This window comes from Melopsittacus undulatus, chromosome 2, assembly GCF_012275295.1.
Source record: "Melopsittacus undulatus isolate bMelUnd1 chromosome 2, bMelUnd1.mat.Z, whole genome shotgun sequence".
NCBI lineage: Eukaryota > Metazoa > Chordata > Aves > Psittaciformes > Psittaculidae > Melopsittacus > Melopsittacus undulatus.
This window is the reverse complement of record NC_047528.1, coordinates 3,065,983-3,079,203: the sequence shown is the minus strand read 5'-3', so window position 1 is coordinate 3,079,203 and position 13,221 is coordinate 3,065,983. Positions and strand designations below refer to the sequence as shown.

The following is a 13,221-nucleotide window of genomic DNA, read 5'->3' as shown; positions in this document are numbered from 1 at the left end:
AGTTTATCTCAGCTTAAGGAATTTAAGCTTCTGACAACCCAATGCACAACTGTGTTAGCCAAAACCACCAAACCACCAGGACCTGTGTTCCACATCCCATGAGAGACCAGCTTGGAGCTCAGTGCTGCTGCTGTTCAGCAGCACCTTAGTGTGGATACATATTGTACTGCAATGATGCTACTCAGAGTCCACCTGGGTGACTGCCATAGCCAAAATTATCACAGCAAACCCATCCAAGTGCAGCAGTCCCCTTCTTCTGGCTCTCATACAGATGCATGTCTACAAAGCAGTGTAATGGTTATTGCTGGTCATCTAAAAAAGAGTACTCAAATCTCAGCAGTTTAACTCTCCATTACAGGTAAACAAGGAGAAGAATCATCCTTTTCTTTCCATGGGTGTGCACTGCTTTATACAGAAACCAACTCTGAAATACAAGAACTTAGTTGTGCCCAAAGGCATGAGGGGAAAAGGAGACACAAACCCCACATCAGTAGCATGAGACAGCAGTACCTGCAAGGACATGCATGTCTACCCTGCCATCAACAGAACTAGCTGCTTTATTAGCATGTAGGATGCTTAATGAGAGGTTCCTAGAGTAAAGGGATGATTTCTGTGGCATCTCAGGTCAGAAGGTATCATTTCAGTCACCTGCTTGCCAGTGCTGTCATAGCCTGCTCAGTCCACAGGGAGCCCCATCATTGTACTCTGTTGGGTATGTAGTTGGGTGGACAATGTCTGTGGTCTAGGCTGTAGATAACTGATACCCAAGGTCTGTGAACCACCCACTTTCATTCCTTCTGGGGTCATACTATAAAGCCTAAAGTGAACCCCAGCAGAGCACCCAGGTCTTGAAACACATGAATTACAGTAAATCAACCCCTGAGCTGGTTGGGGTAGATAAGGATGGGTTTTCCTTACACTGCTCCATCCAGAGTCTTCTGGAAAGGTTGAAACTTCCTGAATCAGAATCAACATTAACCTCTTTTGAGATCTTACTAAGAAAATTGAGAGCCATCCAGTCAGAAACTGAGAATTCCCTTCTCCCCCATTTACCTCATCGGTGTCATCAGGGAAATAAACCTTGTGGAAAATCTGGGTGGTTTTGTGTTGAATGGCTTCCACTTCTACCAGGTGGGGTGGATACTTCCTGGATCCATTCCTATAAAACAGAGGGTGATGAGTGTCACAGCATCAGAGCTTTGGTTTAAACCTTCCATTTTAATGCATATTCTTTTTCTGAGCAACTTCAGCTACTTTCTTACTTAGTAGTTTATTTTCTCTCCTAAAAGAAGAAAGAAAAACTAATGGGGAATGTGTATTTGCTGGTTGTAGGTGACTGAACTGGACATGGACAAAGTCATCTTAAGTTCTATTTCTCTCACACAGTTATCCTCCACACAAAGTTCCTTTTGCTCTTGGTTGAACATAAAGGCTGTGAGCTTTCATTGCCCCCCAGCCACCAATGTATCTCCTACTTCATTTCCTGACACACAGTTGGATGCTGTGGCATCACCATGGCGAGGAGGTCCTTTGGTGACATACCTCAGGGCTTTCTGCAGTCTCTGGATGCAGTCTGCTGCCAAGGGGTGATGTTTCCTGGACTGCAGGAACCTCTGGACATGGGGCAGGAGGATGTTACTTGGAGGGAAAAGGCCTGTACACAACCACAACAGCTCCCAGCCTTTCTCTTCACTGTACCTGCATGAAGAGAAACCCAGGAGGAAAGAAGATGAGATATGCTTTACCCACCATGCAAGAGTGTATTTGAGCCAAGGGGGATGCAGAGCTCTTACTTGATGTGGTTGTCTGTGAGCTGCTTGAGGGTCTGGCAGTAGATTTCATCCTTCAGGGGTTCAGCTTTCAAGGCACCTTCAAATATTTGGTCTGTCAGCTCATTAACAGAGCGGGTCCTTTTGGATGGGTAGTCACCCATGTACTTTAGCACTGGTAGGAGGAGTCAAGGAGCAGCTAACTGGGATACTGGGGGAGCTATTGATGATGGTAATAAAGATATCCTACACATGACTACAGAGGTGGCTGCAGTTTCACAGAGGGTAAATTGCTTTAGGAGATGTGCAGCAGACTCTTTCCCTTTATCATGTATCAGGTTGAAGGAACTGTTTTGGGGTCAGGATATGTAGACCTAATAAAGCTGCATGTGGTGATGGGCTACCTGATCACAAACACAGGTATCAACTGTGAAAGACCAGATTTTAGCCAGTCAGCCAGCAATGGAGCTGCAGTAACATAAGCCAAATGATAGAATCAGCTGGATTGGAAAAGACCTTTAAGATCAACAAGTTCAACCTTTACTCCAGGACTGCCACGTCCACCAAACCTTAGTGATGACCTTCATCATCATGCCAACTATTTCACATAAGAACAGGCCATAGTTTTCTGAATTAGGATATACAACACAGTAAGAAGAAAAGGATAAAACTGCAAATGTAATCTCAATTTTTGCCAGTTCTTTTAATTCCTTCTCCTGTTATTATTTGCAGTAAGAGGAAACCCAGTAGTAGCAGCAATAGTGTAATAATAATCAATAACAGGGTTATACCAACAGAACTGTTCAAACCATGAAGTCTGGCTCATAGAGCAAAGCCTCACCAAAACATAAAGCTTATTCAACAGATTGGGTCTATGTCTGCACCCAGCTCATCTCTCCCATGCTGTGTAATTCTGCTTAGTAAGGTGGAATTCAGGCATCAAACCCTACTCCAGAGGCCATGTGGACTGTTTTGCATCCACTCTGACTAGGCTACAGCCTTCCAAAGTTGGTGCATTTTGGAGAGACACAGCTGAAACAAGCCAGAACAGAGCTGCTGGGTTAACCACTAAGTGTGGACCAGTTGGACTCAATAACTTGTTCCCTGCCCCTCATTTATTAAGATACCCCTCTGATCTCAAGGATGCTTAAGTATAGATTTCAGGATCAAATCCATCTCTGAGCCTGCAACATAGTCCCAAAGCCCTTAAAAGGGACCACAAACCTTCCCATGGGCTCAGCTTGAGGCCCTAAAGAGCCTGCTTAGTCCATTCCCTGTCAAACCTGGTGCTCAAGGGCTTCATGGGCAGTGGAAGGATATCAATGAAGGCCATGCAGGCTTCTTGGGAGAGCTCCTCACTGCCCAGGATCTTCTTCAGCAGTGGCTGTTTGAATGGGCTCACGGGTGTAACACCACAGCTTGTCCTTCCCACGGCTCTTGGTGATCATCACCCGGCTCAGGGTGTGCTTGGGAGGGGGCCTGGTGGCAAAGGCAAAGCAAGAGGAACATTGGTGAGGTTATAGGGATAAAAGGGACAGCTTGTGGCTAACGTTTCACCTAGGAAGGTTGGTTACAACACTCTAATGTGCTCTTACACCTAATGAGACTTCACTCTTTGCATCCCCACTGATAAGGGCCTTCCACAGTAGATGCATTTTGGTGAGACACAGCTAAGCAAGTATCCAGCTCCATTCTGTCCAAAGATAACTGTTTGTACTTTACTAGGGCTCCAAAAAGTCCCTTAAGGACTATACCCACCTACTGACACCAAAACAACCTTCCCTACCCCAAAAAGCTTCTCACCACAAGAAAGATGATGGCAATGGATGCTCAGAGCAGTAACACTGGGAAAATCATACCCAGCAGAACAAGCCTACCAGAACAAAAGACATCCCAGAGGATCTGGGCTGCCTGTTTGGATTGCCAGCCCATCTGAACAGAAGGGGGAGTTTAGGGATCAGTCTGCTCAGCTGCATGCAGCAGTGGTGCACATTTAAACCTTTGGGGCTGAAATGGAAATGCCTGCATCTAAGTCAACTGCTTGTATAGTCTGAGGCTGTGTATGGGATCATAGGAAAGGAATATCAGACCATTAAGCACAGCTTCCCACATATTAAATTTCATTCTCTTATACATGTGTGGAGCCAGTCTGAAGAAATCCTTCATAAAACCTTGTCTGTGGAAACCTACAGCTCAAATGCCATGACCTAAACAGGAGGTTTCAGTTGTACAAAGTCACATAAGGAGATATTCAGGGTCTTCTCCTGTAGCCAAAAACTTCCTGATTCCCAAACTACCTGGGGGTGGATTCCTATTCCTATGGTTTTTGGGAGATGGATACAAAATCACCTGAAATAATCATAGGAGAATTCCTCCAAGGTGTATGGCTTTACTCTCTCTTCACTGTCTGAAATTGCCAGCTGAGAGGTCCTGATAACATCTTGGCGTTGGTCAGGGGTCATCGTGACCAGTGCCTGTGGGATGAAAAGGTCTCTGTCAGCCAGTATGTTGATGTAAGATATAGTTGATGTATTCAGAGAGAGGAAGTAGGTACAAAATGGAAAGAAGAACAGAGAGTGAATAAGTACACATTATACTAAGAACTGTGCAATGGTCATTTCTTTGTGCCATTCTCAGTTATCAATGCAAGGAATAACAAATGTTTCCATAGTGTGGATCATTTCCTAATGAAGATAATGCACTTTAGATCCTACATTCATGTATGATTCTCCAATCCCAAATACACCTTCAGATCCTACATTCATGTATGATTCTCCAGTCCCAAATACATCTTCTAGTAACCAGCTGGAGGGTTCTAGCATGATGCATGGATATCCCAAGTCACAATCTCATGCTGTTCAAAGCAACAAGAACTGAGGGAAGGCTGAGATCACTTCTGCCATGGATGCCTTTTCACCTCTCTTAGCTACTTTGGTTTCCACATTATCATCATGGAACGCTGTCCAGATCTAAGCTCTACAGGAAGGCTTTGACCTCCTTGGGCTTTGTATGAAGCGATGCCATTCTAAGACAGCTTACCACAATCTCCAGTGGAGGCATGGTGACTGTGGGCAAGACGTAGACTGAATCAGTTGGGAAATCTCCTCTCTGCTTGGTCCTTTCATTGAACCCATTAGCCCACCCGAGTTCATCACTTGTTCCCCTGTGTCCTGGTCCAGAATTATGAGGTCTCCTTTGAGGAAGCTGAGGAAGCCAGATTCTTCTCCCACTGCAAGGGAAAACCCAGCCATTAGTTTGATTATACTTTCCCTAATCCCTTGTGAATAATTAATCTGCCTTTATTTTTATTACTGTGCCATTTACTCACCAGGGTTTGGGTTATCTTGGAGAGTTACCACATACTTGGATCTTTTCCTTAGTCCTTCAAGGAACGTCACTACCAGATCCCGAATATCCTCGGAGTTGTTGGAGGTGAAAGTGTATTCATCACCTTTAATAGTGGCCAAGGTGAAACTCTGCCCTTGCAGCTTTCCTCCTCTGGGATATGTTTTTATAGGAGACATAAGAAACCAAAAAGCAACAGCATCAAGAGGCAAAGCCTGGAATACGATTGGTCTATGGGGAAATCACCAGCTATGTCTATTCCTCCTTACCTGCTGCTGGACACAGCTGTGATCTCTGGGAAAGAAAGTTCCAAGAGAACCTGCTCCTGTTCATCCACAAAGTAGACCCCTGTCCAGTTGACAGCTACAATCACATCGTTTTTAGGCAGGCTTGGCCCTGGATTAGAGGCAAGGACACACAATCAGTTCATGAAGTGTTTTAGGATATAGTAAATCTGTGCATTTCAAAGGAGGATGAAATGATGAGAGAACTTGGTTATTTCTGTAAGAGAAATAGACTCATAGCTGGAGCCATTGCTAATCAGGATGCAAAAAAGACCATTAAGTCTTCTTGTCTGTGGAGCCCCTATCTCTCCTTCCTTTCACTATGGAGCATCCTGTGCCCTATGGACGTGCTCTACTGACTCACCTGAGAACTTGAAGGCTTCATAGAACCGAGAAAACAGCAAAGGCCACTTGAAACGTGCAAAATCCACCACCTCTTCCTTGACTTTCTTGGGGTCTGCCCTCTTCTGAGTATAAATTCCCTATAGACAAAGCAAACCACAACCAACATGAAGCAAAGAAATCCAGTTATATCTAGGATGAGAGCAAACTGAACCAATTCATGTCACCAGAAGATCTTGGAACTAATATTGATTGAGGCCTCAATGTGTCTAAGGGCCAAAGTCCTGCAGGAGCAAATGGTAGTTTGGACAAAGTGCTGGCTTTTGGTTCCCACTTCATGGACTAATTTGACTTTGAGAAGGGTGGGCAAGCATCTGGAGTGATCAGTCAGGGTGGGATTCATGTCAGCTAACTCTGGGTTTTCCTAAGGTAGGTGTCTGCCTTAAGCTTGACATTCCTTTATCTGGAAAAAGACACTCAACAGCCCTTAAGGAAAGACATTTAGTTTTATTTAGGACATCCTCAGATACCTGACACTTCTGCATGTAGCTGACAGGCTGATGAAGGACCTGCAAGATCCAACTGAATTGCATCTCTAGGTCTCCACTAATGATAATGGAGGTAAAACTCTAACACACAATGGAGATGCTTACATTTTAGGGGTCCTAATCTGAAGCTGGTTCCTGCTGTTGAATAAATGCCGAGTCACATGCCTGGATGTAACCCTCATGACTGGTCATGGGTTATGGGTAACGAGTTATGGAAGGTGTCACAAATGTCCTAAGGGAAGTCAGGGGGTTTTATAGAACGCCTAGCACAGTAAGGTCCTGACATTGCCTGGTGACATGGACCCCACTGTATTGCAACCAGTAACACCACAATCCTGTGTAACAGGTACAAGACCCCATAGATATCATTTGATTCTCACACTGAATCTCTGCAGGTTGTCTTCTTCTGTCAGATCTTGCCTCAAAACCAGTAATAGAACTGAATACACCTAGTACAAAGCCTGCCTTTTCTCTTTGATTTATCTTCAGGCCAGGCTAAGAGCTGAGCTATGATGCCTGACAAAGCTCTTGAAGCATGCCTTGGTCCTTGCCAATAGGTGATCTACTTTACCCACCTTTTTATGTGCAGCTATAATGAGCTGAGCCCATTTTTCCACTGTTTTGGAAGCTGTGATCTCTCTGTCCGGGATGTAGGATGGAATTAGATTTAGCAGCCTTTCCAGTACCATCTCTGACCCATAGTCCACATAGTACTGCTCGGAAGCCAGTTCTGCAAGGTCTTCTTCCTATGGGAGCCAAACAAGCCAAGTTAATGCTATTACCAGGACATCACTTCAACAACCATCTTCTGGCACTCAAGGAGCTCTTTGTGGAGACTGGAAGTACTGCTCTGTCAGCATGACGTGGGGATGCTTCCTTCAGTAGAACTTCACCAGTGCTTTTTGCACATCTAAAATTCAGATTGACCACTAAAAGCTGTTATTAAGCCATAACATGTTCACTGACCAGCACCACGCAACCCTGTACAGTGTGTGAACGTGTTCATTGCAGCCTTTCCTTGAAGTTCAGTCTATTTCTGATGCCTGTACTCAGCAATGGGTGATTTTGCTATGGCAGACAGAGTTTAATGGTTGAAACTCTGCATGTATCCATCATTCCTCATACTTGAGAACCCCAGCAACTGAAGCAACCATGCATGATGCAGAGCTGTCAAACTTCCTTTGGTGCAGCTACATTCCAAGCACTTTTGGGGTGAAATAATAGAAATACTGAGATGATAAGGCCAGGTTGGATGGAGTCTTGGGTGACATGGTCTAGTGTGAGGTGTCTCTGCCCATGGCAGGGGGTTGGAACTGGATGATCTTAAGGTCCTTTCCAACCCAAACCATTCTATGATTCTATGATAATAGCACCAGGAGACCAGGAGCAAGAGAAAATGAGGAAGAAAGAGCAGGACTTTGGGTCAGATAAAAGAGCTGCAGTTAATGCAATATAGATAGGAAAAGATGATTTAGTTCCCAAGGTGACAGGACTCTGCTGGGCCACAGGAGAATGATTGGTGTTGGATCTTCAATTTGACACCTGGATGATTCCAAACATAATGTCACTCATTTCAGTGACACTGGAACAATTCTGTAAGCTCCCAGAGACTCTACAAGCATACATTTTCTGCTGCCAGTGTCCCCTCAGCATTACTGGGTTTGTATTGCATGGCAAAGGTCTGTGTGTGAAAACAGCACACTGTGTGTAAAGCATCTTTCATTATCTAAGGCTTAGCAGGATTCACCAAACAGGATCCTGCTGTGTACTCCTGAGCTGCTGATCCTCTTACAGACTACCCATAGCCCTCCAAGCAGAGGCTGATGGATGAAGAAGCTATTCATTCTCCCATCCAAAATTCACCAACAAAGGGTGCTCATGCAGTACATGTTAGCATCTAGTCCATTCTCAGCCAAGAGGATCTGATTGCTCTGCCTACGGTTTCCCAACTGAATACCATAATCCCCATCCTAGTAGGTGTTCACAGAGGAGAATTTCTCATTCTCTTTGGTGACACCTATTCTACCATACTGAGGATGCGCATAGGACAAGACCGATAGCTGAGGCCACATACCTTGTCGCACCGGTACTCCCCAAACTTGACCCCTCTCACGACCTGTTGGTAGATGAGATTGGTGGCCACATTGTCCTCACTCGGGTTGTGCCATGGGGTGAAGATCTCCTTCCTGAAGAACAGCCTCCATGGTGCATTGCGCTCCTGCGCTCCCTGCTCTTTGGCATACTGCTCGCACTGAGACACTGCATCCATCACATGGTCATTGCCGCTGCCCAGAGAGGACACCTAGACAGGGCACAGGGAAATTGGCATTCCATGGAAGGGTTCAAGGCCAGGTTGGACACAGGGGCTTGGAGCAGCTGCTCCAGTGGAAGGGGTCCCTGCCTGTGGCAGGGGTTGGAGCTGGAGGAGCTTTAAGGTCCCTTCCAACTCAAACCAATATGATTCTATGATTCACCTTAGTTCTGACCTTCCTAGGCAAAGATATCTATCTTTGGGTAATTCATCCAGACTTTCTCTATAATCAAAATAAATCAAAGTATCTACCCCCACTAACGACCCAGGATTAAATAGGTCTACAACATCGCTAGGCAAGCTATTTTCTTTTCAGCCTGTTTCCCACCCAGAATGAAAGGGGAGCATCAACGTGAGTTAGCAAAGCCAACAATCATGACATAAAGCATTGTTTATTCATACTGTGCATTGAAAGTCCCTCTATCAAAGTCATGGACTTGGATCCAACCATACTAAACAAACACAGAATAAAAAGCCTGTCCTGTTGCAAAAGACTCATCCCTTCTGTCTTCATAATATGGTCTGGCATGAAGCCCTAATGAACTACACATCCTCAGAGTGAACATCCCTGGATGAATCTCCCCTCCAAAAAGATAAAGAAAATGGACCAGAAACCATTTTATTCTCCACTCACAGGCAGAAGTGGCCACATCTGTAGGTGAGAACACACTTAATTCTCTTAGGAGTAATTCTGTTTCACTGGGTTGCAGTTGCTGTCAGACCTGATGGAGTTTTACCGTAGCTCTGTTTTCCCTTCTCATTTATGCTCCCTTTTATTTTTATGGAATTTCTTTAAAAGGTACACTTTTATGTCAAATAATCCTATTTAAATGTCACTGCAGGCATGGAAGTTTGGAATTTTGCTCATTTTGGAAGCTTCATTTCAACCAACAGGTTTCTAGTGAAATGCAGTTGCTCCTTTGCATACAAAACCTGGCTATTTGACTGCAAATTCACCTTGAAGTAGCTTCAATGAGAGTAAGAGCAGAGCATCATAGAATAACACAGGCTGAAAGGCACTTCTGGAGGTTTCTGCTCCCAGTGGTCAGAACAGATCTGTCTTTGGTCAGGCTGCTCTGTACCCTCTCCTAACTCTGAATACCCCCAAGGAAGGAGTCTCTACATAGTGTCTCTACAGTCTGCTCCAGCATTTGACTACTCATACTGTGAAAATCATGCTTGAACTTGCACTAGAAATACCCTTTCTGCCCTCTGGAAGATCTGTGATGGCAAGAACCTCCCTCTTCTTTTATAGAGCTAATCATGAAGATAAGATATACCTTGTCAAAAAGTGCAATGTAAAGCGAAAAGCCGAACCGGTCCTTCAGGCTGATTTTGTCTGCCAAGGAATTACAGAGCTCTTTAGCAGTGGTTGCAGAGTCGGTCAGCAGTGTTTTTGTTGTCCCATCCATAAACGTGACAGGCAGCATGATTGGCTTCTTGGACTTGGTTGCCTAATGGATTAAAGTCAGACTTTATGAGGGCATGTGCATTTCAATTCCATTGACAGTTTCCTATGTACTCTTCCACCCAACCGTGGTAACAGTCTTCTTGTTCCTGATTCTAATTCCCACTGACCAGCTGCTTTTCAATACTACCAGCACATTCTTTTAAGCAGGTGGAAGGAGGTGATCCTGCCCCTCTGCTCTGCTCTCGTGAGACCTCACCTGGAGCATTGTGTGCAGTTTCTGGGGTCCTCAGCATAAAAAGGACATGGAGCTGTTGGAACAAGTCCAGAGGAGGCCACGAGGATGAGCAGGGGCTGGAGCAGCTCCTGTATGGAGCCAGGCTGAGAACATTGGGGCTGTTGAGGCTGGAGAAGAGAAGCTGCGTGGAGACCTCAGAGCAGCTTCCAGTGTCTGAAGGGAGCTACAAGGATGCTGGAGAGGGGCTCTTCATCAGGACTGCAGTGATAGGACAAGGGGTGATGGGTTCAGACTGAAACAAGGGAAGTTCAGGGTAGGCATAAAGAAGCTCTGTGAGGGTGCTGAGGCGCTGGCACAGGGTGCCCAGAGAAGCTGTGGCTGCCCCATCCCTGGCAGTGTTCAAGGCCAGGTTGGACACAGGGGCTTGGAGCAGCTGCTCCAGTGGAAGGGGTCCCTGCCCATGGCAGGGCTTGGAACTGGATGAGCTTTGAGGTCCCTTCCAACCCAAGCCATTCTACAATTCTATGATATTGTACAGTCAGGTGCTGAAAGCACTTGGAAATCACAGGTTTCTAATTTAATACATTCAGTCATCAAAGTGCCTAATCCAGTAAGCCCTTGCATGCCTGGGAATGCTCCTGGGCACTGGAGCACAGCTGCCTATGCTGGTAAACCAGCATAGCAAATAAGCAATTAATGCACAAACCGCCTGTTCCAGCTCCAGCTATCCCCGAACAAGTCCCAGGGACCATTCTCAGTAGGCAGTTTGTTTGCCAGCAGCCACTTTCATCTGCAGGGCTGTTTCCTAGCACACACAAGGGCTTGCTCTGTGCCAGCTGGCCTCAATGCCTGAGAGCACTCTCGAGCACATTTCATTTACAAGTATTGATGTAGCTAAAGGGATTGATCTAAAACACACTCTGGAGCAAAGCCAGGATGCATGGGGAATGCAGTACCTTGGAAATACTTGACTGTTCTTGGGAGAAATAGTCATTTCGTTGCCCTACTTTTTGTCCTGCTTAAGATGTGGCTCTTTGGATAGTGAAAGGCTTAAACCCTGACTCCCAGCTGCCTGGGGAGGGGATGAAGGGGATCATACCTGCAGCTCCAGCCAGCTGGGTGGCTGTGTCCTTGTCCCATTGGCAAACGTCCTCCTCAGCCTCTCTTCACAATAGGGAGCATAACCTGGGGGGCCTCCATTGATGAAGTTCCTTAAATACTGTTGGTGGCAAGGAACACATTGGTTAGAACATTGGCTCTAGAGGCCAAGCACTTGCAAAGGTTAAAAAGCAATGTTTTATTGGAGAAAAGCCATCTGGGACTAATGTCAGTGTCACCACTCGGGCTCAGGATGCTCCTACATCACATTGTTGGAAGCTGAGAGGACGTAGGACACTCTGCACTCTCATCTTGGTCTTGTATGGTGCATTCCTGGCCTTGTGGAGATAAGAAACCAGCCTACACAGACCTTTGATTGAAGCCAGTGCAGCAGTTTCTGTTCCTGCTTTTGCTGCCACTGATTCCTACCTCTGTCTTGTAAGGATGTATTATAAAACATTATTGAGTGTTGGCCAAAGAGATGGAAGTGAATGAAAAAGACATGTAAAGATAATGATCCAGGGGAATGGGAATGATCCAGGGAATTGTAAGCAAATGCCACCCAGAACACTTAGCTGCCAGTAAAAAAGATATTCACAATGTCATTAAAGAGATGCTTCTTTAGTCATTTTAAAAGATTCTAAACCAGAGTTTGAAATACTTCACTATATGTTAAAAATACAACCACATTATTGTAGAGAAAGTTGAAACCAGTGACTTCCAAAATATGAAAGACTTAACACATTTAATAGATATCTTGGCCAAAAGGTAGCTAAGAGTTCTCTAAATCATGTCTTTCAGAGAGACCTGATAGAAAGATAGAACTCTCTGCATGATAACATGTACCTGGTCCTTCACTCACACAGACTGCTCTATCACACTGCCAGTCCATAAATAACATGGATAGAGAAACAGATATCTCTGTTAATCTTAACTTTTATAATACTCTGAAATAAGATAATACAGCCAGGTTATATGGATGGGAGCTGTTGTAAATGACTGCAAGCAGCTGGTGTGTAAAAATGTTGTTTCGATTATGCTGTTAATAATGAACTATGTAATTATAGGCTTTCTGCATTTCTTCTTCCTTGTGACTGAACCTTTCCACCAAAGTCTGTATTATTTGAAAGGAAAGTACAAAGAACAGGAGTGCTAATGTGTCCTGACCCATTGTCCTGAATGCAGGACACCATATGCTTTGCATACGGAGTGACAAAAGTATCTAATGGGATACAAAGAGTGACCTTCATTTTTGGGAGCAGGAGAGATATCAAAGACTGCTTCATTTTCAGCTTAATCCCTCCCAAAATGTTCAGTTCTAATTGACACTTTGGAATCATAGAATCACAGAATGGTTTGGTTTGGAAGAGACCTTAAAGCTCATCTAGTTCCAACTCCCTGCCACGGGCAGGGACAACTTCCACTAGAGCAGCTGCTCCAAGCCCCTGTGCAACATAACATTTTAAGCTGGAATGTGTCAATGATGTCCCCATGGATAACCACAATGGCTTCAGAGGAGCTCTGAGACATTCCTCAAGTCGCTGCCTGTGTGCTGCTGTTTGCAGGACTGGAGCCTTGAAAGGTAACCACAGTGTGGGCTGCTGCAAGTGTTGTTTGCCCTCATACCCAAGGAGCTTCAGTCAGTACAGGCTGCTCATCACCTTCAACAGCCCAAGGTGCAAAAGAGTGATGAATAAGCTCAGAATTAGTATAAACACTTTCCAAAGGTGTTGGGAATATTACCATGTATTTCAGTATGGACCATAAGTTTGTGCAGAAGAACACTGGCACAGGTTGCCCAGGGAGGTGGTAGATGCCCCATCCCTATAAATGTTCAAGGTCAGGTTGGATGGGGCTCTGAGCAATGTGATCTAGTTG

At 45.0% G+C, this 13,221-nt stretch overlaps 1 protein-coding gene across 1 annotated transcript in view; it reads right to left on the bottom strand.

Annotated features, from left to right (window-relative positions):
* The window catches only part of MYO7A (myosin VIIA), a 104,556-nt gene that overhangs the window by 7,852 nt on the left and 83,483 nt on the right, over window positions 1-13,221 (bottom strand). The window contains 15 exon segments of the mRNA XM_034074426.1: window positions 1,054-1,159; window positions 1,543-1,698; window positions 1,794-1,947; window positions 3,090-3,159; window positions 3,161-3,248; window positions 4,119-4,243; window positions 4,809-4,915; window positions 4,918-4,998; window positions 5,098-5,345; window positions 5,384-5,510; window positions 5,763-5,880; window positions 6,864-7,034; window positions 8,363-8,590; window positions 9,880-10,053; window positions 11,345-11,464. Coding sequence (XP_033930317.1) covers window positions 1,054-1,159; window positions 1,543-1,698; window positions 1,794-1,947; window positions 3,090-3,159; window positions 3,161-3,248; window positions 4,119-4,243; window positions 4,809-4,915; window positions 4,918-4,998; window positions 5,098-5,345; window positions 5,384-5,510; window positions 5,763-5,880; window positions 6,864-7,034; window positions 8,363-8,590; window positions 9,880-10,053; window positions 11,345-11,464 — 2,073 coding nt within the window.